At 39.2% G+C, this 18,192-nt stretch overlaps 1 protein-coding gene across 5 annotated transcripts in view; it reads right to left on the bottom strand.

Annotated features, from left to right (window-relative positions):
- Positions 1 to 18,192, bottom strand: part of SLC24A4 (solute carrier family 24 member 4) — a 109,621-nt gene that overhangs the window by 37,308 nt on the left and 54,121 nt on the right. For all 5 annotated transcript variants that reach the window (XM_080396724.1, XM_080396725.1, XM_080396722.1 and 2 more), the window contains exons 3-5: positions 3,890 to 3,966; positions 2,643 to 2,717; positions 497 to 581 (exon numbers count right to left, since the gene is read on the bottom strand). In XM_080396724.1, the coding sequence (XP_080252850.1) occupies positions 497 to 581; positions 2,643 to 2,717; positions 3,890 to 3,966 (237 nt within the window). The remainder of the gene's footprint in view (positions 1 to 496; positions 582 to 2,642; positions 2,718 to 3,889; positions 3,967 to 18,192) is intronic.

Genomic DNA, 18,192 nt, shown 5'->3' with positions numbered 1-18,192 from the left:
GCTTTTGCCATTTAGACTTTCTCTCTATACCAATAATCTTTAATATTTCAGAGATTACTTCAAGTAATTCTGTAAGTAATGTACACCGTGTCCTTCTGCCTTAACAGATCTGACTTATCTATACCTTAATTTGTTCTTTTCCCATGTTCCCTGTTCTCCTACTTCCTTGCTAAAATTAATTCCCTTTATTTGTGAAGAAAGAAGTCACAGAGGCATCAAGTATCTCCAATCCTCTCTCAGGGGACTGCAATAAATCTCTTCTTTCACTTCCTATGTTCAGAATCAGCCATTCCTCTCTGTGTTTTGAGAGGAGATTCACAGTTTCATGAGATATTTTGAGCGGTTAATTATACCATGAACCACAGACTAGCTGACAGCTGCAATTGCTGATTATAAACTGACAGAAGAATGTTAGCACTTTTGGATACCTCTGCTTGATCTGCTGCTGATTTTTTTAACATCAGATCTCATAAAAGCTAGTGTGTGGGCTCCTTACCTATAACAGATGCAAACAGTTCTGGAGTGGAGCTCCCTGCTGCCATGAATGTGGCTCCAGCAACATCTTCACTCAAATGTAGTTTCTGGAAGAAAAGCACTGGTAATTTCAGCACTGCTACTGTATTTACATTACACAGTTCTACAGTTGCAAAGACAGAAGCTCTTCATTTTCTGGCCACAGTGCCGTTAAAGGATGAACAGTCACTATGATACAAATTAAGACACTGCTTTTTGAAAAGGCAAATATACTTCGGGCAAGTAAAATGTTTATACCCTAACTCAGTGAAGTGTCAGATAAAATTACCTACTTACATATAACTGAAGAGTCAATTGTGACTTACACATAACTGATTAGAGAAAAACATCTCTGCAGGTTCAAAAAGATTGTCAACATCTCAAATTGTTTTCATTAATTTACTTTTGGAACTCTATATACAATCATTCAAGAATTCAGGGAAGCCTTGGGGCTTCTAAGATTTGAAAATAAAAATCCGTAAGAGAAAAATACAACCTCTGTGAATAAATCTTATAAACAGCAGGACTGATTCTGGCTTCACTTTGCAGCTAGGGTAATCAAAAGTGAGTCCGCTGACAAAGGCAAAATTAGTCCAATTAGACACAGAGGCGCCTGTGGACTGTAGACAGATGTATTTTTATGACAATGTCTCTTAAGGTGTAACAGGATATAGATAACTTGGAGTTCTCAGACCAGTAGAAACATGTGTAGATCCACAGGTGGGCTGCATCAATTTTAATACTCTCTTGATGATCTCTCCCTTGAACTATAAAGGTTTTATGGAGGAGCTTCTTCCTTTTTGAGAGTCTCTAGACTCATCTTTAGTACCTTATTTTTCTTCCAAGGATAGAAAAGTGAATAGCAGCACCCAAAAGGACCAGTACAGAAATCCTGTATTTTTCAGGCAGTATGCAACATTTTGAGCTGATGAAAATGGCATCCTACAGAACCTGACAAAATACAAACACAAGCCCTTACTGTACCATTTGATCTATTACCAGTCATACTGTTGCAGGAGCTCAAACATGTGCTATCTGAATTCTTCTTGGATGTTTTAATGTTCAGCAGAACATGAGACAAGAGGCAAAGATTTTATGAAGGATCAGTGACAATTTAATTGGTACAACCCAAGTGGTACAACTTAAATGTGGTGTGTAAGGTGCATACTGAAGACAAAACATCTGCAAAGGGAAAGAAAAGATCCCTATTGAGTATTTTATTATTATAAGGCCACCTCCATTACTCCTCTATTTGTTCTTCTATTGTTAAGTTTAAGTACATAGCTCTGAGTAACACTAATAGAAATTTCGTACATATATCCATAGGAAAATACTTCACTAGCTACAGAAGTTTTTCAGAAAATGGTCATACATATTTTTGTTAAAAAGCAAAGGATATGAGATTTTGATTTTGCCCTCAAAAAGGAATTAAAATCTGGCTTTGTATTTTGTATTCATTTTGCTCACCAAAGCTTTACCTAACACACCATTTACATGCAAAGTATAAATTCTACCCTGTCCCAAACAACTCAATTAGAATTCCACATGTAATTTTGCAAAGTCTTCTCAGCAATTATTTAGAGAAGCTACATTTATTTACTAATTTTTTTTGCATATAAAAATATGTATTCTCATTCCATATCAAACCAAGGTACATACTTTTCTCTTGCATTCTCCATTTTCTCACTTTTCTCCACTTTATGCCAGGACCACATATGCTTGCTTTCTCCTTGCTGATACAGTGGTAGATGTGCAATAAAATTTGCATTGCCAACACATTAATTTGTCTATGTATGATTTCTTTTCAAAAGTGACTTTTAAAACTAGTAGTATAATAATAAACCAAACTCATCCATATGTCATATCCTTTCTAGCTATATGCTTCAGGTATTTAAGAGTGGGTTTTGCCATCTGATCTCATTAAATGTTCCATTTTTCCTCCTTGAGTGTGACCAGGGGAACCAACATGCCTAGGTTCATTTTTTTTATGAAAAGCTCAAATCATTTGAAAAAGACTGAGGCCAAAAATTTGACAGGAATAAACTCCAAACAACGACAGCATAAAATGTCTGATTCTATAATAGTCTCTAAATGAATTTCCAAAAGAGGAACAAAGTTCTTCAACATACCTCACAAATTTTCTCTAAGGATGGAACAAAGAAGTCATCACACACTATAGCCAAAGCATAGAACATATAAAGAGCCTGTAAAGAAAATAAATTCATTAAATACTTCAGATTTTTCCTGTACATGAAAGGAGGAAAAAAAGTAATGCTGTATTTATTGAGACTAACCAAAATATATAGCTTCATTTTTTATTCCATTCCAAATAAAAATCCCTCTGCTGATCAGTTTATGGCATAAAAACAGATTATTGAATGTAAGATGAAGTTAAGAACAAGAATGTTTGCCAGACCCTAGAACATGAGAGGTACCACTGTTTGACAGAATAGGGTCCCAGAACAGACTTCATATAAAGGAAAGTAATGGGTAAGGTTTACAAAACTATGTAATCATCATCTATATTTTCAATTAATTATCAGATAAAGTAATTAAATGGAAATTAACACCATGTTGATTAACAATACTCAAGAAATAACCACACCTGGAAATAAGCAGGCCCTGACCATGAATCGCTGCACCAAACCTCTCAGGAATGATCCTGGTTCCCTGCATATATGTGATTTCTCACTGTCTTATGTGGATTTATGTGCTGTGTTCACACAGTGGGCCTCATCCTGCTGTTGTGCATCAAACACAACTCCTTTTTACTTTCCCTGAGCTGGGAATGAAAAACTGGAGCTCACAGACCTTACTTGTTTTGTTTTGTCTACAATAAAATATAAAACTCCATGGCATTTTCTGTATTTCTTCAGGCTTAGTTTATTTTTGTAATTACAACTGCATCTTTTGCAGAGAGGCGCAACAGGAAAAAAAGAGAATCAAGAATCTTTCACATCACGCCTAATGTCATTGCCAAAGGAATCCCAAACCCTGTTTATACAAGATGAAACACAAGAAAACACAAGTCTGTGATCCATGTGGCCAGGATTTTATGCATAGGCACTGCAAATATATAATATTAAAATAAGATAAAAATAATATCATAGAATCATTTAGGTTGGAAAAGACCCTTAAGGTCATTGAGTCAAACTTAACCTAACACTACCAAGTCCACCGCTAAACCATGTCCCTAAGATGTTACCTTTTGAGCATTTGTACCCATACAGACATATTAGAAATACTGAAATCAATGTATCAGAAACAAACATGTTGATATATACAGAGCTCTATTTAGTTAGGACACTACGATGATTAAAATCTTACTAAAAAAAAAAAGGAAAACAAAAATGAAGCGCAGCAAAGGAAAACTTACAGCAATGATATGCAGCAGAACTCCTCCTTGCTGACGTTCTTTATTTGTAAATATATCTTCAGGAAATTCATTAATGGCTGAAAGAGAAATATAGATTATTTTTTTTTTTAATTTTAAAGCATCTGTAAATAGAAGACCAAAATATAAGGATGCAACTGTAGAAATATATGATCAAACACGAGTGTATCTTCCAAATTATTATACTATAGCTTGCCACCTCAGAATCTCTTTCCTGCTCTGTAGAAAAAACAGAGAACTAATACTTAGGTGTTATTAATTACCATCATTTCAGTGACTTAAACCAGCCTTCACTGTACTAAGAGTTTCACATTCTTAATGTCTTAGTTTTACTATCGTCTTGTCTGTGTCTCCTCTAAATATGCTTCCAAAGTGATAGGCACAGCCACAAAAAAATCATCCTGAAATAATATTCCTGGGTTTAAGTGTTCTTTGCCTGAAAAATTATGCAAAAGTTGTAGCTTTCAGGTAGTTGTAACTATTCAGGTTCTTAACTACAACCTTTTATAGGGCTCCAAAGTCTTGCAAATAGTTCCACAAAGATGAAAGTGATTTTAAGTACTTTCTCCAGAAAGTCTACTATCTAGATCTGGTGAAGGAAAGAATGAAACAAAAAATGGTACGTGGATGATAGGAATGCAAAGACATGAATTTGGGGATTATTTCTGGGTGACAGTGAAGTTGTGTGGAGCTCAGTCAAAGGACCTACGTTCCACACAAAGGCAACAGAATGACAAAAGATTCCAAATGGTGGAGACAGACAGCAACTAAATCAAAGGTCTGAAAAAATATATGAGATAAAAAACATCCAGACTGACAAAAGAGGCAGGGACAGAGATTTATAGTGCCTCAGACAGGAGTCTGGGAAACTTAAGAGTGACAATTATTTCAGCCACTAGAATCAAAATGCACTGAAGTTATTAAATTATTATTCAGAAAGAGTGTTCCTTTCTGCAAGGAGTTGCAGATGTAGGTTGACTGTAGAGGAATGCAGGCAGTGGGTTGATTAGCATTGATAACATGCAGCTGTGGCCTTGCCTCGAAGGCAGTGGGTTGGTTGACATGGATGATGTGCAGCTGTAGCTCATTCTGTGAAGTAGTCAAATATCCCTGAGGAGTGTGGGATGGCTGGTCTGATGGAGGAGCAGTGTGGTCTGACCTCTGGAGGAAGGAGCAGCATGGACGGTAGAATCTGACTGATGGTAAAGGCGTTGTTGCAGCCTGATTGTTTGTGCTGCAACAATTGGTGCCCTGTGTGAGGCTGAGTTGGACTCCAACTACAACAGCTGACAAGATAAACTCCAGAAGGTTCTTGTGAACTTACTGTAATATACTGAATCTCAGGGAAGGAAACGAGAGAATATATGATTGCCTTCCCCATATTCAACTCTGTCAGTTTAAATAAATGCTTAAGACTACAATATATGATATTTACACTGTTCCATTGTCAACTTTAATGGCATATTTTCTCCGTTTCTTGATTATAATTCTGCAAACAATAACCATGGACACGGAAACCAAGAATTTGAGGTATGGTTGATGTTCATAGCTATTAAAGTTCACATACTCTAAACCAGCCTTATTTTCAGGAAATGTTGCGCTGTAACTCTTAAAAAAAGATTTCACTTCTTAAAGTATCTTAAATTTGAGTTACCTGTAACCACCAGAAACATGATAAAAAACTAGCTGCAGTGAGAGGATAATCTGGTTTCAAAGTCCAGAATGACTTCTCCTCAGTCTTCGAGTTTTATATAAATACAAACATACCTTTTCTCATCTGTACTATAACCCCTACATATGTTGCATATATCTAGCTTGACAAAGAGCTGAACAGTGTCTCCATGTAAAGCTGAAGATCGCATAGCTCTGTATTTTTCTTAGTGCCCACTACCATAACTGTATTATTTTTGTATTAATACACTGGTAGCAGGCAGTGTTTAAAACTTTATATACATAAATGACACCTTCCTTCCAAAATTCAAAGTTAACATTTTATGAAATCTCTCTAAATCCTGCAACCTAATATTTGAAAGCCACTAGACTTTTAAAGCTACTAACAGTCTATAAAATAGACTGTTAAAAAAAAATTAACATAAAATAAAAGCCCATCAACAATGACTGACTGCAATTCCTTTACCAGTTTTCATTAGGCTTTCCAATAAGATCTATTCTTACTGTTGTATTCTGACTGGAACCGATATCACCACTTGATACGTTGAATAGAGCTTTCCCAAGATACAGGTACATCTTTCCTTTTAAATCTCAGACAACAAAAGCTATAAAAATCTATACTAACTTTTGCTTAGGTACTCCTGAGTGTGATTTCCTGCTCCTAGGTAAATGTTCTATTCCTGGTCCCCCTTCCATAATCACAAGGAAAAATGAAAGCAACAGTGGTTATCAATATACAAACAAATCAGCACAATAATACCCAATCACTCATTGAATTATGGAATACCATTCAATGGTATGCAGAGAACAGTGCCTAAAGATCATCAGCGAATCAACATTCAGCAGGACTAGTTTCAAGAAAGTGGGTCTCAGTAGCTACGGAACTCCACAGTCTTTAAGGGCTGTGATTTGCACTGTAAAGAGATCCGTAACCTTATGAAACAGTCTGAGGAAATAGCATTGCTATACAAATGCAGATCACACCTTAAATAAAAAACATTGCCCTATTGAGCCAAACAAATCCAAATACTTCTAAAATCAAAATATGTGAATAACACATCTTCCTTTCTGTTTGGTTACCCTCAAACGACGAAAAGGGTAGTGGAAATACATACAAACTGGGAGAAAACTGGTTACATTGTAGTTTTGAGATACTGTGTATTTAGAGTTGACGGTAAAAGAGTTCCTCTTTTACTGGAAGACTGTGCAGGATAATCCACAAACTATCAGTCCACATGCAGCAATATGCAATGCTTTTATTTACTTTTAAGATGCCAACAGAACCCTATATGCATGTAACAGCTAAGCAGATTCCCTGAAGTAATATACTGCTATATCTAGTAATATGCAATATAGTAAAATACAATAGTATCATTCCCTTCATGTAGCAATCAGGGAGGAATATCATTCTGGAATAATACTGAAATACTACCAAATTTAAGAACCACTTCTCAGCTACACTAGCTGCCAAAAGCAAAATTTCTCTCATGTGGAGTCTCTACCACATGAATTATTCTTTACTACATAAAGTATAGCAAAAAATTAAAAATTAATATTACCTGAAATGATTATTAACTAAAAAAGCATTAAGGAGACTTCTTTGGGTGAAAAGACCCAGAGCTACAGCTGCTAGCATCTTACACAATATGGTTGTTCTTGCATCACTGGCTAAAATACCATGCCCACATGGATGTATTCAGGAGATGTACACTATTTTTCTTATCCCATCTCCATTTGTCCTCTGTCTTCTCCATTCAAACGGTGGCTGTGAGAACACACACAGTGCACTAGGACAGCAGACACCAGAGCCCTCTCCTGAGCCTCTAGAAATGGTAACGTGACCCTGTCTGTGGGGTACAGCCTTTCACATAATCTGATGCAAAGATTTGCAGCTCCCATCACAGCCGCACCACCCCCATTACTGACACCACACAGCACAGCGAATATAATCCTGTCCCATAACTTGGTAAAATGGATGTGTCATCTGGGAAGCTATTACCCATTTTGGTAATCTCATTTGGTTGACTGTAAAATATTTCATAGTATGACATCAAAAATGGGTGTCAGTATAAACTGAAGTTTCAAAAAGCATGAATAGAAATCACTATCTTTCTAATGTGACTTCACTTCTATGAAGTTAGATAATTTTAAATTATAAAATAAATAATTTGAAGTTATCAAACAGGAAATCAGAAGACCAGAAGATGTCAAAGGTAACAGCTAGAAGATTGAAATGAGCCCAGGATTCTGATCACGAAACAAAAGCAAAACAGTTCACTACAAAACATCTGGCTTCATATACAGTTTGTGATGTAGTATTTGTAATAAATATCTACTTGCAAAAACTATCTGCTTGTCTCAAAGAGATAATTTAAAATACATTAATACAAAGACTGCTTTTCTAAATGATAATGCACCTCTCTACACTGAATTCATGGCATGCAATTGTTCACACATAAAGACGCTACAAAATCTTTAAAACTCAAGGAAATGAAGCAAGGCTCTGGAGCTTGGTAAGTAAGATTTCTTCCTTAATGAAATTGCCACTGAATCACAGAATGGTCAGGACTGGAAAGGACCACTGGAAACCATTTGCTCCCACCCCGCCCTGCTACAGCAGGTTCACCCAGAGCAGGTTGCGCAGGATCGCATCCAGGAGGGTTTATAAAGTCTCCAGAGAAGGAGACTCCAAAACCGCTCCGGGCAGCCTGTTCCAGTGCTCTGGCACCCTCAAGGTAAAGAAGTTCTTCCTCACGTTCAGATGGAAGGAACTGCCTGTGCTTCAGTTTGTGCCCGTTGCCCCTTGGCCTGTCGCTGGGCACCACTGAAAAGAGCCTGGCCCCATCCTCTTGGCACCTGCCCTTAAGATGTCTGTAGACATCGATAAGATCCCTCTCAGTGTTCTCTTCTCCAGGCTACAGAGGCCCAGCTCTCTCAGCCTTTCCTCACAAGGGAGATGCTCCAGTCCCCTCATCATCTTCGTAGTCCTCCGCTGGACCCTCCCCAGTAGCTCCCTGTCTCTCTGGAACTGGGGAGCCCAGAACTGGACACAGCACTCCAGATGCTGCCTCAGTGGGGCAGAATAGAGGGGGGAGGATCACCTCCCTCGACCTGCTGGCCACGCTCCTCCTAATGCCCCCCAGGATCCCACCGGCCTTCTTGGCCACCAGGGCACACTGCTGGCTCATGGGCAACTTGCTGTCCACCAGCACTTCCAGGTCCTTCTCTGCAGAGCTGCCTTCCAGCAGGCCAGCCCCCAGCCTGTACTGGTGCGTGGGGTTGCTCCTCCCTTGGTGCAGGACCCTGCACTCGCCTTTCCTGAACTTCATTGGGTTCCTCTCTGCCCAGCTCTCCAGCCTGACCAGGTCTCGCTGAATGGCAGTGCAGCCAGCTGGTGAATCAGCCACTCCTCCCAGTTTGTGTCATCAGCAAACTGGCTGAGGGTACCCCCAGTCCCTTCATCCAGGTCACCGATGGATAAGTTGAACAGGTCTGGACCCACCACTGACCCCTGGGGAACACCACGAGCTACAGGCCTCCAGCCGGGCTCTGCGCCACTGACCACAACCCTCAGCTCTGCCGCTCAGCCACTTCCCAATCCACCTCACTGGTTGCTCATCTAGCACACATTTCCTGAGTTTTACCTATGAGGATGTTATGGGAGACAGTATCTAATGCCTTGCTGAAGTCAAGGTAGACATCATCCACTGCTCTCTCCTTGTCTACCCAGCCAGTCATGCCATCACAGGTGGTTATCAGGTTCATCACCCACCAGTGAGTTCCAAGGTAGTTTGGAGTTTTTCAGTATAACATTTGCTGTCTTCATGGTTTTATTATCCAGATAATCATAGGTTTTATATAATTGTGATTTATAAATTCTGCATACCTTATCTACAGACACTGTTCTTTATTTACTTGCTGTATCATGGTTTTAATATTTTAAAGATTTGGTTTTCTTACCTACTGCAAAGATAACCTGATCGCTCAGGAAATGATTGTTTGGATTGCCTTGGCTCCCAGTTTAAGCCTGGGACACAACATCACTTAACTGAGGGGGGCACTGGTATTCATTCCCTCATCTGTTTGAGCTGACAGAGGGGATATGACATTATTAAGGAGTCTGAAAGAGCTTGGTCTACCCTCATAGTACAATCTGATGTGTGCGAGCAGCAGGGCAGCACTCTGCTTCACAGAGATTTTCTCATGTACGGGTGACAGAGCTATCTGGCAGCCCGAGTGGGAGCTACATCTCCTCGGTTTCTCCTGAAAAGAGACAGAACAGATGGGAGAAGGAGATTAAATGAAGAGCAGTACATCTAATGGGGCTAACCTTTGCCAAAAAAAGGAGGGGAGCATACACCAATCATCTTAAATCAGCTAGAAATACAGAAATATTTATCCTGCTGGTACTATTGCAAACCCGTGGCTCCTGCAGCTCATCTTATCAAGCACAGATTTATTGAGGGGGAAGGGAGGGCACCAAGAAAGCCAAGTCTATATTGGAACTGTCATAATTCTGTAGCTCACTCAGTCTCCCTAATCGTGAAATGAGTTGGGAAATAAAAGCAGCTTATCCAGCCACGACTTGGAGGGGACATCACCTTTTCCTCTGAGTCATGGAAACAAAAAAATCCTTGATTATGCCATGATAGAAAGGATGATTCACCTTTGATAAAAAGCTCTGGCTGAGCTGTCTGTGGCTGAAGAATTACACGAAGCATGCAGATAGCATGCCTCACAATAGAATATAATAGCAGCTGCACAGCTTAAGCTGTCTGCATGGCTCTGGAGCGAAGATGTGGTATGCAGCAGTCGGGGTAACCCAGGCGTGCCAGTGACACCTGCCCAGACTTAGGCTGTTACCAGATTACTTCTGGGTACCATCAGAGCATTGCTCCCATATGCCCCATCCATACTGTGACTGGCAATCTGCCAACGAAGTTAAGTTTCAAAATCTCCTAAGCCTGACAGAACATCTCAACAACCACGTGGATCTGTGGTTTTATAACCTGCCTCGACATGTGATTTCTTCACCTTATCAGCATCTGATTTACTCACGGAGGCAGCAAACACACTAACTCTTAATACCTGCTAAGCATTCAAGCCTGTTACAACTCTTATTTCTCCTCATAGGGAGAGGCAAGCTGTAGCTGTTTGAAAGGACACACACAATCGGCTTCACTCTGTGTTTGCAGGAAGGAGGTTAGGCAAATGATATACAGAGAAGCCCATTTCTCCTTTTAGTGCCTGCAACTTTTTCCCTCTGCCCGTGTTCCTCTTCCCTCCAGGGCATGTTACATTTACGGATTGCAATCCCTACCCCTTTGCCCTGGCATTCCGGCGATTGTCGATCAGCTCACTCACCCAGAGCAGAGGTATAAGGGGAAGAAGGACAGACAGAAGACAGAACTACATGCTTCCATTTTTACCCCCTCTATAATCATATTCATAAGCCAGCTTGAATATTTCAAATGCGTCCTTTGTTTAAACACTGCAAGCAGCTTTAGGCACCTCTGCACTTCATGTATTTCTGCTTATGTGCAATTCCCTTTTCACATTGCAGAGCCTCATCTTCCCAAGGCCTAGTGTTGCATTCATGCACACGTATTTGTGTCTCAGTGATAGCAAACACCTCACTGTGCAGAAATGAGCTTATTTATACCTGTTAAGCAAATGCATGCATCATTACTTGGTGTCAGCAGTAAAATGTCAACAGTTTGTACACCAAGAGTTGAACTTGCAAAAGCCTTCAGGTACTGCAACTTGCACTAATTTATAGTTCTGTAATAATATAATCTCTTAGAAGATTTGCTTGAAAGCCAAAAAATGGTTACTTCTTCCAACCACATCTCCTTGAGTGCAGGGGTCCTATATGAGCTGAGTTGGCAATGAATAGGATACGTATGTCTTAGAATCACATTTGTGGCTTTGGCCCGTACTGTTCTTCAAAACCAGTGCACTGGGAAGATTTTTACAGAAAGAAGCTTAGCCACTTTGAAAGCATCCTAATGGCAATGGGAGAAATTCCTCCCATATTCTCTTTACCACTGATGTCAAGGAGGTCGGCTCCCTGTCACGTTCCACATGTTAGCTCACGTGCTGAAGTGGTGACAGTCTCAGAAATGACTGTGATGAGCTCAGTACAGCCAAACAGACACGTAGGTAGTCTCGGGGAACGTCATAATACACTCACCTGATCCTCTTGCATAACCTGTGCACTGTCAGTATTGTGAGCACTTTAGAAAAGCAGCGCAGGGTTGCTTTTGCTCATAGAAAAGTATTGACTTGTTTTAGTTACGTTAACATGTTACTTATGTTCCAGTGTTAACACTGAAAATAAAGTCTACCCGAAGACCGTATTATCACAGTGAAATTAGTTTTACTCATATATGTGTCATATGAAAATCCTCCTTTTTAATAGTACTTCCCAAATTAGATATAACACATTTTAACAAGTCATTAGAAGATCATAAATGTGTCATAGTACATTAAAACTATATTTTTCTCCGAATTACAGAAAGCATGAATGAAAAAAAAATTTCACATAAATGTCGTATTTTAAAATAGCCCTTTCTAACACCACAAGTTAATGTGCCCTTAACTCTGAATTGTCAGTGGAGAAAAATGGTATACTCAGCAAGCACATTTACACATGAAAACTGGTAACCTAAAAATCTTACAAGGACCAAAGAAGAAAAGAACAATTCACTGATAATCCTGGATGCCATCCAGAAAAAAAAAAAATTACCAAACTTTAAAGTTCCCATTCGCATTAAACAGCTGCTTCCAGTTTTCTGTAGCAGAATGACATGTCGATTTTTCCTCAAATAGTCAGTTCAGTTTCTGCTGGATACTAATCTAGGCACCAGCGTTAAAGCAAACCAGGAATGGGCAATTCAAAGACATGCAGACATTTACCTGAAAAAATCTGCAAGGAAATTCCTTTAGAGATAACTCTTTAGTTAACTGGTTTTATGGATTCTACCACCTGGACAGCAACAAAGCATCCAAACGAATTGCAATGAAATTATATGCTATACCACCCAGCTTCTTTGAGAGACATTTGTGCATCAGTGTAACACCATGTGATGCCAAAGATCAATTTTTCTATTTGCAGGCGGAGTACCATATGGCAGGATGCACACTAAGTACCCTCCTCCATAGCCCTCACCTCACAAACAGTAGAATTATGAGCAAATTTTGTCTCTGTGGTATATTAATTCCATTTGCATTGCTCAACCAAAAGAGGACTGCTAAATGTGATTATCTATGCAATGGTAAGTGGCGGCTTATGAAGCAAATAACTGACTCTAAACTATTAAATTATTTTTTTATATATATTGTAAAGCATGGTGTATTAATGAAATAGCCTTCAAAACTCTTCATCCCTCAGCATGAAATTATGAAAATATCTATACAAGGCTGAATTAGCTACAATAAAAAGTAATATTAATATCTTATTAAACCCTGAACTTACATTGAGTTTCTTTTCTCCTTTCTAAAAAAGTATTTGCACTCATTAAGGCAATATCCAACAATCAAACAAAAACACATTCAGAATTATCTGCCAATGAAAAGAAAATTGAAAGGCTTGATGAAATCTCATCTCCTCATCCAGGGAGTCAGTGATGATGCACAGATGCACAACTACTGCAACATACAGACGCATCAGCATAACAGAGTGCAGCATTTCATATGTACTGGGCTTTGTGTCAATGCTTTTAATGTCCTCAAGATAACTGTAAAAGAACCCCAAGGTTTGGGATCATGGATTATTTTTTTTTTCTCCCTGGCTTCCAGCTGACATACTCTTTAGAAACTGCCTTTAAAGAGCTAAAGATCAAGAACCTCATCATGAGTTTTCTTTTGTTTCTGACAACAGTTATTTCACATTATTTTCTCCTATGGATAAGCTCTTGACTGATGCCTTCATACAGCTGTATCTCAACCTTATTACTGCAAAGTCGCAGTTCCACAGAAGATGGATGGAACCTGCCAAGAACACATCTACCGTGATCCAGGATTTCAATACAGCTATCAAACTGTGAAGTCCACTCAAATTCACTAAGAATCAGGACACGAATATTTCTAAATCAGTGCTGAACAGAGGTGAAATTAACCAACACCTAGCTTTACTACAGTCTAAGAACAACTTACATTAAAAGACTTGAATTCAATGTAGTGCAGGGCCCTGAATCTGCCTCCATTTGACAGGTCTCCAGTGCTTCTGTGAAATAAGCTGTTGGTCTCAGTGACCAGTCACAGAATTTCTGAACTGTGCTAACATCTTCCATAATTATGGTACTGGTTTTCCACAAAGCACACGTGTATTCTTCAAAACCCCACCCAAGGACACCAACCCTTTTATTTTATATTTCAGATTTCTAAACCAGGATATTAAAATGTTTTCCACCTTCTCCCCTTTCTTACTTACTGTCTCACACCGCCTTAGCTGTGTTCACACTACTCTGAGCCAAGGCTGCCAAAGCAGTTCAAACACTAGCAGGGTCCAGCACTGATGCAGCTTATTCAGACGCATTATTTCCCAGCTTAGGGGGAATAATGGTTCATCCTCCACTCAGAACTGAATAAAAATTGTGAAATAATGTGAACAGGTTTAAATTGTACTACCTCATGACTGTTCTATGAATTAACCACAGATGCCAGTCACTTGCAAAAACGAGTATCTTATACATAGAATTTCCCTCCGGTATTTCACTCTAAGCTTCATACAGTCAACCTCCACTTGATTAATCACATTTCCCTCATTTTTTTGCTTCCTGAAAATGGATAGTTTCTATGGTCAACAGCCTCTTGTTTCATTTGAGGGAGGGAGCCCTATGACCATGCATGTTTTTGGACTCAGCGTGGCTCTGTCTTGTTTAAATACAGGTAGAAAGCAACGTCCATGGCAAGATCACTACCTGATAGGGAAAAAAGTTTTGGAAAAGGGATAATGACTGGATTAATTATCAACACATAAGAAAGGACAGTTATTAAACCCTTAAGCACTTTTTCATCCCAACACAAAAATAATAATTCTTTATGTTTTTCACATGCAACACTTCCAGCTGCAAACAGGCTGGAGAATCAAACATCACACTATAAGGTTTTGGTATTATTACCTCAAGTGCATTGAGGTCTTGTGGGGGGGGTGGGGGTATTTGCTCCCAGTCAGACTTGAAAATGACTTCCAGAACTAAAGGACGGAAAGTATTTATGCTAGTTGTTCAGCCTATCCATTCATAAACTCAGTTTGCTCACCTCTACACAATAAGGCCAGAAGTCTGCTTCCAAGGAGAGGCTGTGTTGTCCGCAATTTCAATGACACCTGCACAGGGATTTCACTACAAATCTATTAAGCTGTATAGCCAGGGAAAACTACAGTTTGTTTTCACTATCAGAGGGCTTTGAAAACCAACCAGACAAGCTGTAGCACTTCACTGAAAAAATTATGGGAAGTGTAACTGTGGACTAGTAACTCACTTTCAAACACCACACACCATTTGGCACAAAAGGACACTTTTACAGAAGGTGGGTTCTAACTCCCCAGTTTTGTTACTGAATATACAGCTTTTATGGAGCTGCTTTTATATACACTGTTGTTGTACTATGCCTAATGAACAGCTTGGCAACCAGAGTAGACCACTACCTCTCCCTTTGTTCACCAAATGACTCCTTCAGGAGATCTACAAGGAACAACCACCACACAAGTTGTCCTTGACAGATTTTGCTACACTACAGATTTTCATAGCTGGAAGAATCTTTTTCTGTGATGCTTGAATATGCAAGCAAGACAGACCAGTTAAGTGAATTCGGCCCAAGGTTGAGGTCTCCTTCCTTTCTGAACACCTGAAGAGCTCATTTGGCAGATGTCACCCATTTCAAAACTAGGATGCACTGTTACTCCGTTGATGCCACATAACAATGGGATCAAACCTGTCCTTCAAAAAGAAAAGCTGACTGCCACGGACAGAGCTAATATGATAGACGCTCACATTTATGAATGGATATAGATGGAGTGGCAGGAAATAACAGTTTTCCTTAGAAAATATCACTGATTCTGTTTAATTAGCACCTCTGCTAGCAAACTGACTATAAAAAGTATTTTTCTATACCACCAAGTTCCTTCTTCCCAGCCTTCTTCAGTGAATAAAATAGGGTGTTACCACCTCCTTATACCTGCTGGAGACAGACCTCAAGTAACACAGAATACGAGGTTATTTCCTGCCAGGTTCATCCTCAGTAGAAGTGACAGCCACATTCAAACTGCAAAATGACTGGCAAAATTTGACTTGATGAAAGTCAGACCACAGAACAAGTTCAAATTGCTGGTAGCTAGAAAAGCTACCAGGTTACTTGAAAACTGAACAGATTACATGTAGAAAACACTGAGAAGGAAGAAACAAGCAACTGCAGGAGCCGCCAGAGCAGCTACATTTCAGAACAGAAGTGCAGTTTAAATAAAACTGTGCTATTGTGCCTTCAGCACAGCTAATGCATAATAATAGGCTTTTGAATCCCTTCTACTTCAGCAAAAGCTGCAGTATGGCTTATTTAAAAGCAGCTCTATTGGCACATGCTATTCTTTTCCCCCAAATGCACGGAAAAGAAAATGGAATTCAGTGTTTGAAATATATGTATTTATACTGTTTTTCTGATACTACATTCAAGCAGGGATTTTAAGCATCCAGGAAATTTGTGTTATTCTCCAAGTTGAAACAGCAGAAAAACTACAGTTGATCTTTTCTGCTAGGCTAAGATTAAGTTAAATAAACTGGTTTTCCAGTTTGCGGATCAGGTAGTAGAGCACCAGCAGACTAAGTCTGGACTACAGAGACCAAACAGATAAAGGCATACAATAAGGTATTATTTTGGGGTATGGGTATTGTTCGAACCGTCTTTACTTAGAAGTTTTTCTTTCTGGATATAGAAGGAAAATGCTGGGAGGCAGCAGCAAAAAGACTACTCAAACACTTCTTCCACCCCCTGTCAATTCAGGTCCGTTTCCACCAGTGAATTTCCTTGTGCTTTTTCCAAAAAGCTCCATCAATTAAGAGGGAACAGAGGAAGCCCCTCAAGGCTATTTATTAGGTGACCTTTCTGGGGCCAGAATTCCCAAAAGGATTCAGCACAGGCAAGCCAAGAATTTCATGGAACTCATCTCATCATGGACATCATGCCCAGCCCTTATAAAAATCAGGCTGTTGATGCCACAAGCTGAGATCAGCTGATTAATTCTCTGAATTTTGCTTTATTTTGGAAGGAAGCTGAATTTTGAAAAATTGTTTCAAGTTGAACAGGTTAAGCTCCCAAAATCAAAGTGTTAAAAAACACTGGCTCTATAATGAAGTCAGGTTTTGGAGTCAAGTATTTAGGATAATTTTTTGTCCCATGTACCCCTTGGTGCTTTGAAAAACTCTTTTTCATATGCACAAACAGAAGCACCACAGTTTCTCCCTGTGAGCCGTGTTTGTGTGGTGTAGCAAATTCTCATTACTTCATTGTAAACTATGGGATATTTGTTTTTCACTTTTCCTGAAGCCATGGTTCTGGAATCGTGCAATTATGCAAGAACATTAGCTTTTACTTTAAACAAAAAATCTGCTTCTAGCCTTTGTGTTTGTGGAAATGGGCTCAAGCCCCGAAATCTAAAAGACTTATGAAGACAAACCAAAAAGAGACCCAGCCTTGTTTATCTGTCAAAACATCACAATTTTGCAAGGCCAGGTTTACACTTTCTGAGTGCACAGGATTAGTAGCATTACTTCCCAATTCATATGCTTTACCTCAAAGTCACAAATACATGCACATTCCAGCATGCAGTTTCTGCCAAAGAAATAAAATTAAGCCAACATGTTTCTTATGCCATAGGCTAAAGCCTACTTCACTTTTTCTACACAAGTAATCCCATCTAAGGCAACCCAGATTTAACCCTTCAGCTCCTATGCCATGATTCATTTATATGAATACATAAATAATTTTTCAAATGGCAGATTTGCACAGTTCTCTGCTAGTTTTCCCCAGACAATGTCCCTTGTGGCATTTTCTCCTTACTTTAGAAATTCAATAAGAAGCTGTAAACACTTCCGGAGTACTTCAAGAATGATCTCTTTTCAGTCCTAGCCTCTATGGTATACTTCAGCAGCTTCACATTTGGTGTGAAATCTGCTAAGTAAAAATCAGGCTCTTAAAAGATTTGAAGACTTCCACGTATTTAACAGCATCTTAAGCAGCGGCACTTACGATTTGAGAGAGGGAAAGTGATTTTTTCCCTAAATGCATAGCAATTATTCCAGAATAAAAACAATCTTAATCCAGAATAGAGCCATACAGCAGGAAAGTCCACTGCTGGAAGGTAAAAAGACAAACTTTACATTAATTCCACAATACAAATTTACAGTCCTCACACTGTCTTCATCCATGTGAAATCCTATTCGATGATTAGGCAGTATCTGAAAATGAATGTTGCAATGAAGCTCATACAATTCACATAAAGGAAGAGAAACAATCTTCACTTTGAGCAGTGCATACACAAAGCTGGGTACAAGGCCAAAGGTCACAGAAGTGAAATTAAGAGAAGGAAAGAAAGAAGGAAAAAAGCTACGTTGATT

Source organism: Falco punctatus (genome assembly GCF_963210335.1).
Source record: "Falco punctatus genome assembly, chromosome: 7".
Taxonomy (NCBI): domain Eukaryota; kingdom Metazoa; phylum Chordata; class Aves; order Falconiformes; family Falconidae; genus Falco; species Falco punctatus.
Note: the sequence above shows the minus strand (reverse complement) of the source record. Positions and strands in the feature narration are given on the sequence as shown.